General features: G+C 42.1%; 1 protein-coding gene across 1 annotated transcript; it reads right to left on the bottom strand.

Moving 5' to 3' along the window:
- Positions 1 to 3026: 3026 nt before the first annotated feature.
- Positions 3027 to 16620, bottom strand: pik3cg (phosphatidylinositol-4,5-bisphosphate 3-kinase, catalytic subunit gamma). Its single transcript, XM_053414640.1, has 24 exons — positions 16421 to 16620; positions 14785 to 15004; positions 14503 to 14674; positions 14145 to 14407; positions 13325 to 13411; positions 13139 to 13239; positions 12823 to 12992; positions 12519 to 12706; positions 12026 to 12133; positions 11810 to 11897; positions 11293 to 11725; positions 11100 to 11198; positions 10874 to 11009; positions 9210 to 9275; positions 8840 to 8983; positions 8639 to 8720; positions 8289 to 8392; positions 7840 to 7986; positions 7648 to 7738; positions 7370 to 7500; positions 6125 to 6236; positions 5752 to 5909; positions 4916 to 4997; positions 3027 to 4604 (listed from the first exon to the last, which is right to left on the bottom strand). Exons 2-24 carry the CDS (start codon positions 14995 to 14997, stop codon positions 4405 to 4407), a joined length of 3375 nt encoding a protein of 1124 aa, XP_053270615.1. The 5' UTR covers positions 14998 to 15004; positions 16421 to 16620; the 3' UTR covers positions 3027 to 4404.
- Between the last annotated feature and the right edge of the window lie 1188 nt (positions 16621 to 17808).

Raw genomic sequence — 17808 nt, 5'->3', positions numbered from 1 at the left:
GAAGCACTGTGGATCTTTCACGAAACCTTAATTGCATTTCCTTGCCAGCATTAAAAAATGTTACCCTGAGCTAACGAGGAGGATGCAAAATAGATGCATGAATGGCGACATCCTCGACAGCCCCCTACTACAGCTCACACTCGCACCGTGAATTTAAAGGGAAGCATTAAATCTGTATTTATACTCTTCAGGCCACTTAAAAGCAGCCGCCATAAATAGACACAAGTGCATCACACCCACATCACAATCATATGCATGCACACAACTGGAGTGCCAACAGTTTGTGCACATGTGCATGTACAAACGTACTTGTGAGGACTCTCATTTCTTGTCCCTTTGACATTTAGCTCAACAAATCATGGGAATCCTTAGCTTAATTAGCTTAATATGTACTAATTAACTCGGGTGACCCTAGTTCTGACCTTAAACTAACCCCAAGGGGGGTCGGGGGGAGGGGGCAGATACCCTCACCCTGAAGATATAAAACTCAAATAATTCCTTCCTATAACAGAAGTACTGGAACAGAGTGATTCACACATGCAGTCTATATCAGAACACACACACACACACACACACACACACACACACACACACACACACACACACACACACACACACACACACACACACACACACACACACACACACACACACACACACACACACACACACACACACACACACACACACACACACACACACACACAGTGATTTCCCCCGTCGTCTGATCTGGTTCATGTCTTCCTGGAAAGGAACCCGAGATAATAGAGAGAGCCAGTGAATCGATTCTCGACGCTCCAGTTCACTCCAGTTTCTTCCAGTTTCCTCCCACACCTGCCTCACACACCTATCACAGCCGAGGAGGTTATTCCATCAAATCTACAGGGCACATTTAATTTGGAAAAAAACAAATGTTGGAATATCAGTCGGTCACGTAGAGATACTGTATGTCCTGCAAAGCCTTTAGAGTTAGTCTCATCCTTAGTCACAACACATTCGGCTGTAGCTGGTGCTTTTGTACTATACCAGCAGCATTTTGATGGAAAATTTTAGATATTCTGGGTTTGCATATGCCTTCAAATTAAATGATGGTCTATTACAATATTACCTCGGTTCCCAAACTGGGGTACATGTACCCCTTGGGGTACGCGAAGTGGTTCAGGGGGTACGTGGGGAGAACATTTTATCTGCGTTTTCAAAGTGAAAAAGCCCATTACATTTTCAAACTGAGCTATAAATAATCATGCAATATTAAATGTTCTGAATAGCCAACTCGCATTGCCAAAAATACCCATATTCAGCAAAATAATTACACTGCCAAAAAAAGTTACAGGTAGGTTAGTGACCGTTAGTCAAAACTAGGGATGGGCATAATTAATCGACAATCGATTAATTGATCCTTAAGAATTTCGTAGATGACATTATTTTATCATCTACGATTATTATAAGTCCTGAAATCCCTGACAATTTCAAAGTTTCAAGTGTTATAGGCTGTATACGCGCGTGGGGGGGGGGGGGGGGGGGGTACGTAGCTGGAGATTGAATGTCTGAAGGGGTACGAGACTGTAAAAAGTTTGGGAACCACTGCAGTATTATATTACATATCATACCGGTTAGGGTATTGCTAGAGTAGAGTATTCAGACCCCTTTATTTTTTTAGTTGAATAGATATGTGCAAATTCACCCAAAAAATCTCAATCTCTCACTATGTTTTTTTTTAAATATATTTTACTCTCAAAGATAACATCAGGCAGCAGGACTATGCATCAAGTTGCACGTTAAAACCAAACATGGACCCACTGATAGTAAAAACATTACTCTTTAGCCCCACCTGTGGCCTAAATCAACACAGAGCAGCTTTAAGTTAACATTAGCTAGGTGATATACATCTGATTATCACTAACTGCAAATTAATAACTTCCAGTAAAATACAGGATTCATAGACTACAGAAAAAAGGACTTGCTCTAACTTGCTGAGGGATCGGTCCCACTTATGTTTGTGACTCTCACCGCAAGATGTTTCTTTTCTCATTCATCAATTTATACGTGTCTAGAGAACAGCGAGGGATGGGTCGTTGTTAAAGCCACTGACACCATTGCATAATATTAATTATTTAACTGAATAGTCCCAACTCATATTCACTTTGGATTTTCTGTTTTTCTAATAAGTTACACTTTTAAAGACTAGTAATTGATTGTTTTTTTGTTTGTTTTGTATATATAGATGGAATCCATATAATTTCCTCAGTAGATTTGTGACTTGCTAGAAAATAAAGCTGCCTTACCTGCTTTGTTTTTTGTTTTGTCTTTTTGATTCAAGATGGATGATCTTATTTATGTTCACTGTGATCTCACATCTATACTGCATAAGGACATAAACAGATTCATATCCAACAATATGAATGTTAAAGGAGAAATGCTATGCAAGGGGGGGGGTGTTAAAGGCTCAGCAATCTGTTTTCATGTCTATTCACGCTCATCACTTGTCAGATAAGCTTCTACAGTAGGTATGATAAAAAGCTCCCATTGTTTCTACAGTAAGAGTAGAGAGAGGCCTGTGGGGAATGAAGAGGATTATTGTCTAATCCATTTAGACTCTCAATGCCCTGTTCATCAAAACATATACATCAGTTCATCGCCATAAAGCAAACTCACAATGAAGAGACTGCACTTCACGCCCACTCACACTTTTCTGTGGAATGAGACAGGGAGATTTAAACAAAGAAAGACTTGTGAGTGCAACATAAGGGAATGGGTGACAGAGGAGGAAGAGGGGGATTGGAGAGGAGGGGAAGATGAGCTGGTGATAGGAGGTCAGTCCTAAAAACGTGTTGCTGTGAGTGATTGGTTGCAGCGTTGCCCCCTCTTCTGGTCAAAGTTGAGTATCACATTTGATAGAAGGGTCAGAATAGTACTCATGTGAAGATGGGAGCTAGAGGATGACAGAGGGGACGTACATTGTTTGAACTTCACTATAAAACGCTGACAATCACTCAGTTTCTTCAGAAAGAAAAAAAATACAAGAATTCTGAGCACATGACTTTAATTTTCTGATAACACCAGAAGCTAACAAGTTCCAATTATTTCACTTTGCAGAATCGCTTGAAAAATATTTACAGGCACAAAAGGCTTCAATAAAAAAAGTTCGATCCCTGCGACACATTAACATAAAAAAAATGATTTTCTGATATTTATTATAGCTTTTATCTACAACTCAGAAAGATTATCTGATTCTCTCAAAATTCATCCATAACCTATGATGATCAATACTTTTCCAGACTTAAATTATGGGTCATCACTTTTGTCTCTTTACTTGTGTCCGTCTCTGCCTGGCTGTGCTTTGACACAAAAACCTCTGAAAGCTTGAAGGGTTAAAGTTTAACTATCCTAAGCAGTATATTCCATAAGCCTATTGGAAGTGACATCAGCACTGACCAGCACGTGCTCGATGTCACAGGCCACGGTCACATGACTGTGCCTCTAGTGTCTTCCACACTAGTTATAAATTACCATTATTAGATTTGACTGTTAATGTGTTCTTTGGAATCAAAATGTCACGAGCACCAAGTTTTTAAGTACATAAAAGAATCCCTGTTGACGGTCTGTGCAAATAAAAAAGAGAAATTGATGTATAAATTAAAAGAAAAAACATTATCACCCAAAAACACTTCATTAATATTCCATTACCTTCAAGATCTGCACAGGGCATCGACATTTGCATATGTGTGACAGTGTCCTGACAGTTCTCCCTGAGATAACAGCAGCACGACTTCAGTGACAATTCAATTAACATCTACCATGTTTTATTTGGGGGTTGTGCTGTGTTTCATCAGTAAACATTTCACGCTCATTTAATAGATATTGTAAGACTTTGGAAACAGGACTAAAGGAAACTTGGGCAGCAGGTTTGAGATTGAAGATTTTGAGCAAAAGAAAATAAAAGATGTTATTGTGTGAGCTTGGTGTGGATGTTGGACTTGGTCTAAGCAATGTAATGAAAACTCTCTCTCCTGCCTATGCCTATGTTCTGCTCTGGTTATCTTGACCAGTGAATAGATGTAAGGCTGGATTACAGGACTTTTAAATACGTGTGACTGTCTGATACATATATATATATATCTGCTAGTGACCCGTTTTCAATCCGCCAGCAATGATTGGTCACTCAGAGCGGAAGACGGGCACAACCATGGGAGAAAAACCTTGGAAGCACCCAACAAACACCCAACCTCAGAAGCACAAAGGAACAGTTTGCTTGGCGTTCAAGGAAAGACTACCGTGTATAAAACAGAAAGAGATGTGTAGCGAGGACGTGTGTAATCTCATTGCCACAAGGGGGAGCCATCTGACAAATCCTCCTGATGCGATCGCTTACAGTTTTTGTACTGAAAAATTTCTCAACTTGAACTAAGTAGACCGTTTGTCCACACCCTGCTTGATCCCCAGCACCAGGTGAACAAACCAGTTGATCTGAACCATCCAGCCCTTCTCCCTGCAAATCTCTATCTGGTCCAGCAGGTGGCGTTGAGCTTCCTCCTCGTTGCGGCCGACAGTCAATGCCTCTCGGATGTACTCGATGTCCTCCTTGCTAGTCAGCTGGGGCATGCCTGTTAATACACAAGAGTTATTAGATTCCATTTCCAGACAGAAGTGTGCACATCTGTCAGTATCTAGCTATTGGTTTATTATTTCTAGTTAAGTAATGTATATGTTCTGTTTCAGTCAAAAACAAAAAGTGTCTATGAACAATAAAAAATGTGATAAAAAACCTACATCTAAATCTAAATATTGTCAACTACAGTTTTTTGTGATCCAGTTCAGAAACATCGACAGCGCTATGGCTTTAACAAATTAATGATGTTCAGCTGTAAAAGGTCAAAAACACAAAACATTGGCTTTATGAGGAAGGAGGTCTTACCAGTCATCAGCATCATGGAGAAGAGGATGATGAGCAAGTCAGTGTGATGCCGAAGGGCGAGGTAAGCCTTCACACACACGTCCTGTGACCGAGACAGGAAATGCGTAATTAGAATATATATAGACTGTAAATACAGGCCACTATAAATAAAGATGGACGACCTGACTGATGCCTAAGGGTATTGATCGCCACCTGGTGGCTGGTTGCAGTATAGGTCGTGATATTATTATATACATATACGCCATGATTGACAGCTGAGATTGTCTTGCACCGCAGCTCAATTCCCTGATCACTCCTGCGCAGACTGTGACACCAAATGTGCAAGATGGTGGCAATGATATCCAGGATATTTAGCTATAGCCAGGATATTTGGAAGATGTGGACATAAGTCGTCCATCTTTGAAGACAACATTAGCTAGCTGATTTGGTTTTTTAAAGGAGCTACCTCTACGTTTTGCAACTGCTAGGAGGCTAACGTTAGCATTTTTCCCATTTATCAGTGTGACAGTAACATCAGCATCAAACCTAATCCCTTTACTGTCTCCAGCAGTGGAAAACAACACCACTGTTATTTTGCTTCTATTTCTAGAAGCATTATTATGTATATATTACGTGTTATGCAACAATGGCTGAAGGTCAGAACCATCACCGCCAACCACCAGCTCCAGGAAGAGTGCAAACCACATTCATTATAGATGACCTATGATGGCCTTTCTCTGACAGACTCAAACAATGGTGGGTGCATGTTGGTGCATGTGTGAATATATCTGTGCATGTAGATATGATGCTCAACGTATTCACATGAAAAAAATTAAAACAAATCCTATGTTTGTCACCTGGAACTTCTGGAAGTGGGGGCTACTTTTCTTTCCCGACGTTCCCATGACGTACAGGAAGTCTGGTGTGAGCACGAAGGGAACCCACTCCTTATTGATTCCCATGAAGCTCTTATAATTCCCCAGGATGTGACCGAAGTCGATGTGGAAGAGATTCCCTGCAGGAACACAAAGGGAACTAGGTTTAAGTACTTCCTGTTGAATTAATGCATTAAACAAAGTGCATACGAGACCATAAGGAATGTGTATATCCCTTTAAGACTCATATATTAGAATTGTTTTAATTAAGGGGAGGATTTTAGCAATAACAGAAGTCGACACTGTAACTTCAGTTTGCCTCACAGTGAGAAGAAAACACAAACAGCCTCATTACCAGATTCAGTGATCATGATGTTGTCATTGTGGCGATCCCCAATGCCCAGAACATATGTGGCCACACAGTAGCCACCACAGGAATACAGAAACTTCTCCACAGCCTCCTGAAACTACAGAGAAGGAGAAAAAAAAAAGGTTTTGACGCACAGGAAACCCCCTTTTGAAGTTTATTTACCATGTCTATGAGTAAGAAGAGGAAACGGTGTCTTTGTGCTGTGGTAGCTCGACAGCTCACAGCTGGGCAAATGTGTGAAATAGTGCAACAATGAAAAACCACCCTCTTCCTTTAGAAACCCTCAATGTGCATGTTATAAAAGAACTGTGCTGTGACATGTTAGACAGAAGAACATACTGAAGCACAGAGTGGAGATGCCTTTAGGAAGCAAACTTGCAAAATACAGTGGATTGTAAAAAAACAGAGCTAGAACAACTAAGAACAAATGAGATACAGACACAAAAGGTGCAGGTGTCATGTATGATGTGCGTGCGTGTGTGTGTGTGTGTGTGTGATTGTTATGGTGAAGGCGAAAAACTGTGGGTTATTTCCTTCCTGCGAGTCACACTGCTACTTCCTCTTACATCTGATAAGCTTTCATAACTGCTCCATCAGCACATTTAATCCATTATATATATAGAAGGTTTTTGCAGAGTTTACAAGGTTAACTTAAGACCATAATGAATTAAATTTAACATATATGTCAAGTACGACAGATATAAGGGAACATAGAACTGTTTACAAAAAATGGCGTAAACAAGAGGTCTATGTTTGTAGTTTTATTACAGTGTGCTAATATATTTATCATTGAGTAAGAAATAAACATAACAAACTAGGTGGTCCACCAAGAGTAATTAAAAAAAAGTGTGAGGTTGTAAACCTTAAATGAAGATTAACATAATTAAGACCCATTTAGACATATTTAAGACCTAGGCCGTAATATTTTAACATATCTAAGCGATTGTTAGGCCTAATTTTCAAGTGATTGAATTTAAATTAATAAATTTGAGACATTTTAAAACCCCTGCAGAAACCTTGATTATATTAAACACCTAACCTCAACAAGGAATACACACAGATGTATTACTTCTTGAGATGATAAGTAACTGAAAGGATTGAAGCATTGGAAAGTGGGCATTTGTGTTTCTGAACAAAGAATCTTGAGGCCCTGCCGTGTACAATATCAACTCAATAATAATTGACATGTTGTCTGATTTGCTGAAACTGAAGCCTGAGTGTGTGTTGTACCTTGTCCTCACTGACACACTTGTCCCGCAGCCACTGATAAAGGATTTCATCTTTAAAAGCACCAGTGCTCCCAACGACACTCTGCTGGATGTTGGCAATGGTGGTGGCATCCTTTACAATCTCAATCATACCTACAAAGACAAAGACGAAGAGATATTTTTCACATTATTTTGTGCTTTTGTATACACAATAAGTATCAGTAATGTCACTGTTTAGGCACTGGAAGGGTTTAAAAAGTATCAACCCAAACCATACCCAACCCTGGGAGTGTAACCGACCTATTCTGTTTCCAGTGGAGATGCAGCCGTACGGTAACAGGCAGAGATCCAGGGACTCAGTCTCCCAGATGGACTCCATGATCAGTAGAATCTGCAGGGACAACATGTGTGAATGAATACGCAAAGAATAAGAGTCTTTATTTAACAGTATTTCTTAAAAGCATCTTTGTTTGAGACCAAGTCGCCACTCACCTGCAGGATGAGCATATCCTGTCGGAGGTCGTCTCCGTCTTTGAAGATGATGCCGATGGGGTCCTTGGACAGAGTGGTGGGGTCGGCCCTTTTGAACTGCAGCCACAGCGGCTTCTTCTTAGACGCCATCACTTTGCACTGCTCAATCTGTGTGCGCGTATACAGCATTTATTCTGAAAGTCAGTATTATACTCCAGGATATGACGTTCCTAATGTAAAACCGGTTTAGTCTTCTTAACCACACTGGACTGTAGCCACTTGTTTCAATTTCAGTGGTTATTTCTCATTTTCCCTTAAACCGTTTTTATATGTCATTCTTACAGGCATCACAGGGATCTTAAGAAATTGAAAAGAACGTTTAGAAACATATATATAAGAATGCATGTGCGTGTTTATTTGTGTGTGCGTGTGTTTGATCTAATACCAGTATGTGTGTATGTGTTTCTCACCATCAGGGCTCCAGCTCTCAGTCCAGGATCGTACGGGACCCTGAAACTCTCTGGCAGACCAGACGACTGCAGAGTCTCCAGTTTCTGACGCAACTGAAACACCACTGACACACACACAAACACACACACACACAACCACACACACACAAGTTAGTTTCACTTCCCGGAGGTTATTTCTCTACATTAATCTTTAAAACGAGATACTTCTGCTACTCAACTTCAATATTTTTTCCTTTCTTTAGTTTTCATTGCAACACTTCAGCCAGTATCTCTAAGGTGTAGTGAAAACATCCACTCTAGTTCATATTGCTAAGCTCAGCTCACAGAGCTCAGGTAGTTGAACTTCTTACCTTGTGCAGTAACGTCATATTTGTCAGCACACATGGCCTTCATCTCACGGGTGACTTTCTGCAGCGCCTCCGTGATCTCCACCTTGGAGAGCATCAGTTCATATTGTGAGTTGCTAAGAAAGCTGGTCAGTGATTATTATTATTTTTTTTCTAATTAAACCCAAACTGAACTACAGGAGTCGTGTTAAAAGCCTGACTGACCTGTTCCCTGTAGTCCCTCAGCATGGCTTCCCCACAGCCCCTGAGGTAGGCCTCCAGCAGGACAGCATATCTCTGCTGGTAGTGCATGGACTGAGCGATCTCACTGCGCAGGAACCAGAAGAGAAAATGACCAATACGCTTACTCTGTGGAGAGATGACCAAACACAGGGAGGAGAACAGGAAGACTGAGGTGAATCAAATATCCTGTCCAAATGCATCATATATCAATCCATAAAAAATGCAAGAATACACAGCAGAGATGAATAAGATCAAATATAGACACCACAGAGAAACACACACACACACACACACACACTACAAAGAGTGTGAGACAATGTAAAACAGACAGACAGATGCTGGGCCTGCTTACCCTCAGAGCTCTCTTCAGCAGGAACCTCACCAGGGCACTGTCATGGTAGGGCTCGAACTTCACCGCCTGCCACAGACAAAAAAAACAAACACACACACACAAATTGATATTAGGAAAGTACATTATTATCATTATTAATTATTGTCTTAACCATTGTCGCAAACCCTTAAAGTTGCGACCCAGCGATGTAATGACTGTACCCTACTCTACCCCGTCAGAATTCTTAACTAAATGATAAAGCAAATAACAGGATGAGTACTTTTAGATGGATAGATAGATGGATAGAGAGATAGATGGATAGATGGATAGATGGATAGATGGATAGATGAATAGATAAGCTGTATGCCACCCAGAGGTGCTCTGCTCTGGTACTAGGTTTGGAAGCAGTGAGGAGAATATTAAAGAGGATTTGTCACCAGATGGGAAGGAAGAATCTTTCATCAAATCCAGTCTGCGGCTGAATCCATACAACTACGTCTACATCTCTGTGCACACGAGCGTTTTGCCTCCATAGAAGTTGTAATCCCTGTCCATACTTACACTCCTGAACACGCATATCACATGACCACTCACGTACAGCAGCATTTAACTGCACAACAGCTGTTAGCAAAGACAACAGGGGGAGCAATGCTTGTAATTGATTATCCATGTTGCGCTCTACACTTTTTGTTTTTGCTCTTCTAATCAGTTCATCCAATTTAGTTTATCTTCGAGTCCGAGAGAATGTTTGTCCCAAGTTTGAAGAAAGTCCCTCGAGGCATTCTTGAGTTATTGTCCTCACAAGACTTGGACGGACAGACGCATGGACAACCCTGAAACGTAACGCCTCTGTCCACTGGCTATCGCTGGGTACGCTGGGTTACACATAGTAACTGCCTAAAGGACAGAGTTCCTACAGTCTGTGAGTCAGTAGTTATTTATGTCCCTCTCTGCACATGCGCTGGAATGAAAACCTCCATGTGTTGCTGACGTGTAGAGGATACAATGACATCAGTATGTTGCGGGACAGAGTCATTTTCCTATCAGACCAAAAGGCTGCTCTGTTTGTCTCAACGGATAATTCACACTGCTCATGCAAAGTGACCACAGAGTCAAATATGGAAACAAGTCAGAAGACAAACATGGAGCAGGATATTTACTGGAAGTAATGCTCCATCGTATCATAAGGTCATTTCGTACTGTCCTGAAAAAATAAACAATGACTTGGTATAACAGCAGCTCAGATGAGAGAACCCAAAACTAGAAATTGCTTAAGGAAGTCTCAAATGCTGTCGTGTTAGCACTGTCGTGATTGGTCGGGTTGCACCTACTTCCTGCCACAGGTGAAAACAAACTCTCTGACTTGTTTGGATTTATTTAAACCAATCAAAATTGGACTGTGCTGCTACAAAATAGTGCCAGGGTGGAACTTGTTTTGCAGGGGCAAGCACTGTCATTATTGTTTTCTTCCTGATGGGCATCATGTGATAGGAGCATGACGAATCAGCGCTGCCCATCCAGACTAAAACGGCCTACAGAGTTTTCAAAGTAAATTGGTTTAAAAACTGTTTAGTAAACTGTTTTAGAAGGGTAATGTGAACACCAGGCTTATCTTTAGCAGAGTTGATGGGTTTTTAAACATGTAGACGTGTGGCTGTAGCCCAAGCATCTGTAACAAGCCTCACCTGTACAAGCTGAAGAAGATATCTGAGCACATCGTCGTCCTCCAGCGTCTCCAGCTTCCTGACGGCCATGGAGCGAACCTGGGCGTCAGAGTAATGACAGTCCAGCAGCTGCATGGCCAGACCAACATCCAGACCACTGCAGGGGAACAACACAAACCACGAGTTATGGGAGTCTGCATCGACTGAGGACACAACCATGTAGAGGCAGTATGAAGAACCCGTGTACCTGCTGTCCCAAGCACTGCTGCGCTCCAGCAGACGGTGTGTCGCCAACACGTCCTCCTGCTTCCCCCATCGGACTGAGCTCAGCAGCTTAGGGTACGCCCTGAGGACAGGAAGAGATTACTTTCAGAATTACAAATCAGGTAATACCAGGAAGAAAAACACTAATTATATATCATTTGAAGTCAGACAAGTACCTGGGGTCGCGCATACACTCGTGTCTGAAGTGCCAGAGGAGCTCTTTGTCCTCAGGACTGAGCGGATTCAGGGGGTCGGTCGCCACGATAGCCTCAAACTGCTTCTTCAGATGGTTGGGCATCTCCCTGTGACCCCGCTCCCCGGCCTCGGCCTCCTCGCCCCCAGCGGCCGCGTCCCGGCTCACGTCCCGGCCCTTGGGCAGCACCACAGGGTAGCAGTACTTGTCCAGTAAGATGGCGACGGCCATGGATGAGGCCTTGTCCGGGTTGGTCGCCGAGGTGAGCTTGTCTGCGTTGATGCTGCTGCTGCTGCTGTCCTCGCTCTTCTCGGGCATTTTCCACATGTGGAGGATGAACTCGCCCTGGCGGAGCAGCGAGCGGTGGTCGATGAGGAGCAGGTTGACATAGTACAGGAGACGGCTCTTGGTCTTTGCTGAAAGACGGAGAGAGAGACAGTGATAAGTCTCATTCGGTAAACTATCAGCCTGAGAGCCTGCTTCACGCAAGGAAACCTCACCATCATGGCTGCCTCCTCCTCCTCCTGTATTGTCCTGGTAAGAGCTTCCCTTGGAGTTCGGTGTCTGTGATTGTTTCCCACAAACCACCTGGATGACAAGAAGAGTGTAGACTAGGATCATTGCACAGCAGAGAACAGAAATATAATAACGATTCAAGCTAAATTCATTCATTTCTACAGTGGTTACAAACACCAGCTCTGAACTAGATGTCTGACCTGGAGGTTGAGGCGCGCCCCTTTAGGCAGGTCTTTGATTTTAATGTTGAACTCCAGCCAGCAGTTCCACAGCACTTCTTCATTGAAGGTTTTGGAGGATGTCCTCTCCTGAAAGAATAAACTCAGGGTTAAACTCTCTGCCGTCCAAACAAAGCTCTGTATTGTTTTTTTAAACGGGACAAAACAAAAACAATACAGTCAGTGCTTTGTTAAATAGATAGTTATAAAACTACCATAGATCTAAGACAGATGTAATTTGCTGGATCTAGAGTTTTTATTTTTTTTATGGATTCGAGGAAACTAAATGTATTTTTCACAATAATTACACCTACGCAAGACATCTAGTCTTTTCTTTTTTACATAAGATCCCTTTTAAATATTAAAAGTGATCAATGAAACAGGAAGGAGCTGCCACAGTGGTGCTGCTGATCTATCTCCTCCTTTTTGTGTGTTTCAAAGTTTCCTTAAAATGCCCACTTTCTGTTTTGTTTACCTGAGCTAAAAGCTGCTGGCCGTGGAAGATGCTGGCCTCTATGAAAACAATGAACTCTGGGATCTTGGGCAGCGATGGGATGTCTATGCCCAGCACCTTCACTCTGAACTTCCTGTTACAGTCCCACATGGAGATGGTGAACACTCGCTCATGGTCCTTCTCATCGATGGTCAGCTGCTCATGGGTACCTGATGAAGGGGAAATTAGGAGTCAGAGTTTGGTCATCTATCACAAAAAAAAAGGAAAAAATAGATATTGAACATCAAACACGAATAACACAGTATTTGTGTGTTTGAGTTGTTACCTGCGACACCGGTGCAGTCATCCACCTGGGCCCAGTCCTCCTTGTGGACCAGATCCAGATCAGGATCAGGCTGCGTCTCCAGAACCAGGTGGATCTCCTCGCCATTCTTCAGACACTGACGGATCCAGTTGAAGCTCTGCAGTGGTTTATCCCCGTACAGATACTCCTCCCTGTGGAAGCAGAGGAAAATACTAATACAAATAGAACTACCATGAAGATAATCAAATCAATCACTGTTTCACTTTCAGAGCAAAAACTGATTAGCTGCACCGAAGCAGCTCAGGTGTGATTCCAGATGTTTTAGCATCTCACATACCGGCCACACACACGTAGCACGTAGTCGGCCTCACACACGTCTTCAGGGATGCCCAGCAGAGGTCTTTTATTTGCCAACTTGACGAAAAAGCTCGACAACACCTGATGGGTTGAAGCAAAGAAAACATGGATTAAGAAAAGAGAGCGGTAAAACACATGAGCCGAGTGCATCGCTGCATTTGTCTACCTGTGCCGGTGTGTCGTCCACGGAGACCTTGATGGTCTGGCTGGCTGTGGTGATGTGGATCACCACCAGGATCTGACTGTTACTGAGCTGAGGAGTGGAACAAAAACACTGAATACAGAAACATTCAGTACAAAAAAATAAATCATTTTGAAGTATAAAGAGTCAAAATTAAATTAACAAAGAAATATGAGGCGATAGTCAGTTGATAAATCAGTTTCATTCCTCGGCTGATTAAAGGATATTGGTGTTTAAAATGATGGATCACATGCTGTAATTTATTTTTTGTCACATATCGACACATATTCCAGCTTTGAATTAATTTGAAAAAATACGACTAAATTCATTCTATATATGCTATGACTGAAAATATATTTGGGAACAGCTGCACTTTATTCCAGCTTTGAATTAATTTTAGAAAATACGACTAAATTCATTCTATATATGCTCCTAACCCCCCCCCCCCCCCCGCACATAATTTATACTTGATATATTATTGGCACTATCACCAATCTCTGCACCTTAGCACCGCACGTGACCATAACTATGGTACTGTATATATTTTGTTCCATATTGTTGTTTTATTGTTTTTATATTGTTGCTTTTATATTGTTGTTCTTATATTGTTGTTTTTGTATTGTTGTTTTATGTTCAGTGCACCAACGAACGACACCAAGGCAATTTCCTGTATGTGCAATCATACTTGGCAATAAAAAGAATTCTGATTCTGATTCTGATGACTGAAAACATCTTTGGGAACAGCTGCACTATATTCCAGTGGTCATTCATAAATTGTTCCTTCAAATATGAAAACCCCACATACTTTGCTTAGAAGATGCTCTGGCAGTGGTTTGCGGGTCACCCAGGGGTCCATGGAGTAGAGCTGCGGGTCGCGGTTGGACAACTCGATGCGCCGCGGCGTCAGCAGCTTCCTGCGGGTGAACTCCAGCTCGTCGTCGTGTACGTTGCTGACATCAGTCACGTCGTAGGCGATCAGGTAGTTGAGGTAGCGCTGGTACCGCATGGCCTCATCCGAGGGCTGGGGACGGGGCACCAGCTGGATCCGCCCCACGTCTTTCTTCAGGGCTTTGTTTTTTTACAAACACAACACACACACGTTCACAGCGGTACAGCTACAGACTCACTGTGCAGGAGTGAAAACGTCAGTCACTGGTCAGTACCTCTCCAGTAGCGGATGCAGTCGAGCGTCTGGAAAACCTGGTGCTTGTCGTAGATCTCGCACACGTTGCCTTTCTTCTGGTAGAGCAGGATGCAGTGGTCGGGGGAAAACCGCTCGTAGAAGTCAGGACTGATGTTTGAAGTCACTGCCTTCAGCCAAACCTGAGCTTTCACCTGGGGGTCAGGAAACGTGCAAATTAAGAAGGTGTTTAAAGCCACTATCATTCTCTCTGTAACATCCATAAACACATGATCATCAGTATTGAATCGGTGAAGTAGCAGACCTGTTCCACTGTCCAGTTCCCGGCGACCTCCAGCTGCAGGACGTCAGGGCTGACTCCGCCCCACGCCACCGTGGGCAGGACGAACTCGATGGAGATCTGGTCCATGGAGGCAGTGGAGGATGACGAGATGGCCTTCTTCCTCCTCCTCCTCGGGATGTCTTCTCGCACGTCTATAGGCTCTTCGTCGCTCACCTGGATCTGCTGCCGGTCCATCGCCTAGCTTCAGGGGGACAAGAGACAGGAGAAACCAAATGAGACACTCTTATGCTGTCTACCATTAACCTGTGACCCTGTGACCATCACTTGTAAAAATACGAGACGGATCAAATAGGAAGGGTAAAGAAGATGACGCTGATATGCTGTAATTCACCTTTATTATATTTGAGATGTGAGATGATGAGGGTTTTCTGTTCCAGCAACTGAAAGATGAATGATATGTCCGCTCGCTAATTGTCGAGTGCGTGCATCAGCAGGACCTCAACACTGTAGCTTGCCACCCAATGTTACCTCTTTTATGATCAATCAATCATGAGTGTAGGGACAGAGACATCCACCCAGCTTCCATTCAAAACTTTAACATTATGGCTTCATTCTAATAATAAAATCTACACAGTCTTTATAACAATGTGAGATATTAGAACATCTGTCAGGTTGTCAGTCATTCTCCTGCACTGAAACAATAATTAATAGATCCATTCATAGAGTAAAATGCTATGCGAAATCATTTCTCATTGAGTTATCTTTATTTACCAGTAGCCATTGAGAATAGCAGGATTAAAATGCCATCCATTATTTCCCCTTCGTCCTACATGTGCTTATCTCAGAGTGAAGTTGATGGAGCCGACTCAGATCAGCTGATCTTGAAGATGTCAGAGTTCACAGTAAGAATCTCAGTCTGTTAAACCTGGTTTCAGGCTATGGACGAACATAAACAAGCTGTATTCATGAGAGTGTGAGTGCACTGACAAAGAGTCTGCTCGAAGCAGCGTCTGTTCCTGCACATTTAAGTCTTACGGCTGAAACAGGAAGCTGAGGTGGGATATAAATAGTGATTCAAACTAGACAGAAAAAGAAAAAAGGAGGGTTTAAAACTCGGCTGTTATTTCCATTATTGATCAATAAGCAGATTATTTTCTCCAATAATCTTTAAATTACAACCATCATAATTTGTCTGGGCAACAATTCAAATCCCATACACCCAATATTGATTGAATCGATTATTCATTTACTTTTAACAGTACAATTGTAAGTATAATTTTTATTTTTTAACTAATCAGGAACATTACATGATCGACAACACTGCTGACAGCATCGTTAAAAGTGACTGTTCCCCTGCGATCACAGGAGGATTCATGACTGGAGTTTCTTTCTTCAACCAGAGGAAGTTTAGAGAAGCAGGAAGCAAAACTCGACGCAGCCTGGATGTGAGTGGAAACTACAGCCTGAACTACACAGTGTGGTTTTAAACAGCCGGTCTGTAAACCGGTGTCCGTGTCTGCTGGTAAAACAACACTGACACAACACTGACCGGAGCAAATCCACTTTAAACCCTGGTGAGCGTCGGTCAGCCTGGGACTGTGTAACGGTATCTGCCATAATAAGGCGTCGCTTTAACTACATTCACTTTATGACTCACCAACGAAGGCGGACACAGAGGCCAAAGAAAGCCCGACGAGTGAGCCCGAGTGCCGGCATTGATGCTACATGAAGAGACCCGGAGCCCAGAGGATAAGTGGAAAGTCTCGGTCCAACTTCAGGAAACTCCAGCGGCTTCCACTTCACCGGTGTTCTGTCGAGTTCCGTCCGCCCGCAGAGAAGTGCCCGCACCTCGCGGGAGCGCGCACAGTCAGCCACAGCGGAAAGCCGCTACCAGACGTGATCATCACTATGGCAACGTGCTGATTATTAACTATATCGTCTCGTTTGTCGGCGTTTACTCACGATGATAAATTATCCTTTTGTTCATGAATGTTTAGAGTCATCCATGATTTATTGGACTCATATTTATATGTTTTACACTATATCTACCAGTCTTAATTCCATTTAAATGTTTCTATATTCCTTACGCTAAGTCTTATTATTCTAACATCTAAGTATTGCATGTTACTTATTACTGGCGTATTGATGCCTATTTTGACTCATGCTGCTGTAATATCGCAAATTTCCCCATTGCGGGACAAATAAAGGATTATCTCATCTTATCTTATATTATCTTATATTATCTTAACTTATTTATCTTGCAATTGGTCTGATCAGTCAATAGTCAGACTTCATTGGCGTTAAAATGTCGAAAACTTCATAACTGCATCAGTCAATCAAAGCCTGAGCTAAAACATATGTTTTCTTCTCACACTTTGATTAAAGTGTGGGTATTTTGTGTTGAAGTGCTGAGAGTGTGACTGCCATGTAATCCAAATGAGTGTTAGATGGATGAAATTCAAAATTTTGAGTTAAAACAGCACAAAATATCAGCTGGTAACAGTAGTGCGTATGTAGTGTTGCAGCTCCTCACTGTGGCCACCAGAAGACAGTGGACTCGATCTTTAGATACACCTTAAAGATTATGGACTGACTCCAATGTCATCACGTGACTGGGGACAGGGCATCTCAAAAGGGAACCATCCTTTCCACACCAAGCAACTTTTAGTTACTTAAATCCTTATAGATTTCATTAACTTTATTGTACTTAATTATCATGTGAGATAAAGTGTTTCTTCGTTTATCTCACAACATAATGACACTATAGAAAGTTGACAATCTTTGAAACTACTGTTTTGACATAACAGTAGTGTGTTCCACATGTGTTCCATGTATGAATGTCTAATCTAAGTTTTTCCCTCACCACATTTGGTCACTTGATACTTTTCCTCTTCTTGCTCAAGTGATTACTTTAATTGCTTCGACCTGACAGCTTGTTATTATAACAAAACTTGTTACACACCACTGAAAAAAGTAGAGGCTGCTGTTTACTCTTAACCTTTATATTTACTTGAAACAGTGGTTATGAGTGTTTTTAACCAGGTT

This window comes from Pleuronectes platessa, chromosome 22, assembly GCF_947347685.1.
Source record: "Pleuronectes platessa chromosome 22, fPlePla1.1, whole genome shotgun sequence".
Taxonomy (NCBI): Eukaryota; Metazoa; Chordata; class Actinopteri; order Pleuronectiformes; family Pleuronectidae; genus Pleuronectes; species Pleuronectes platessa.
Note: the sequence above shows the minus strand (reverse complement) of the source record. Positions and strands in the feature narration are given on the sequence as shown.

What these genes read in the sequence shown, in the direction of transcription:
- pik3cg (XM_053414640.1), bottom strand. Translation starts at nt 14,997, where the DNA reads ATGGACCGGCAGCAGATCCAGGTGAGCGACGAAGAGCCTATAGACGTG. An exon ending in TGACTGCACCGGTGTCGCAG is followed by an intron (nt 12,707 to 12,822) that starts GTAACAACTCAA and finishes CCCCTTCATCAG; the next exon opens with GTACCCATGAGCAGCTGACC. An exon ending in AGGATATGCTCATCCTGCAG is followed by an intron (nt 7,739 to 7,839) that starts GTGAGTGGCGAC and finishes TTGTCCCTGCAG; the next exon opens with ATTCTACTGATCATGGAGTC.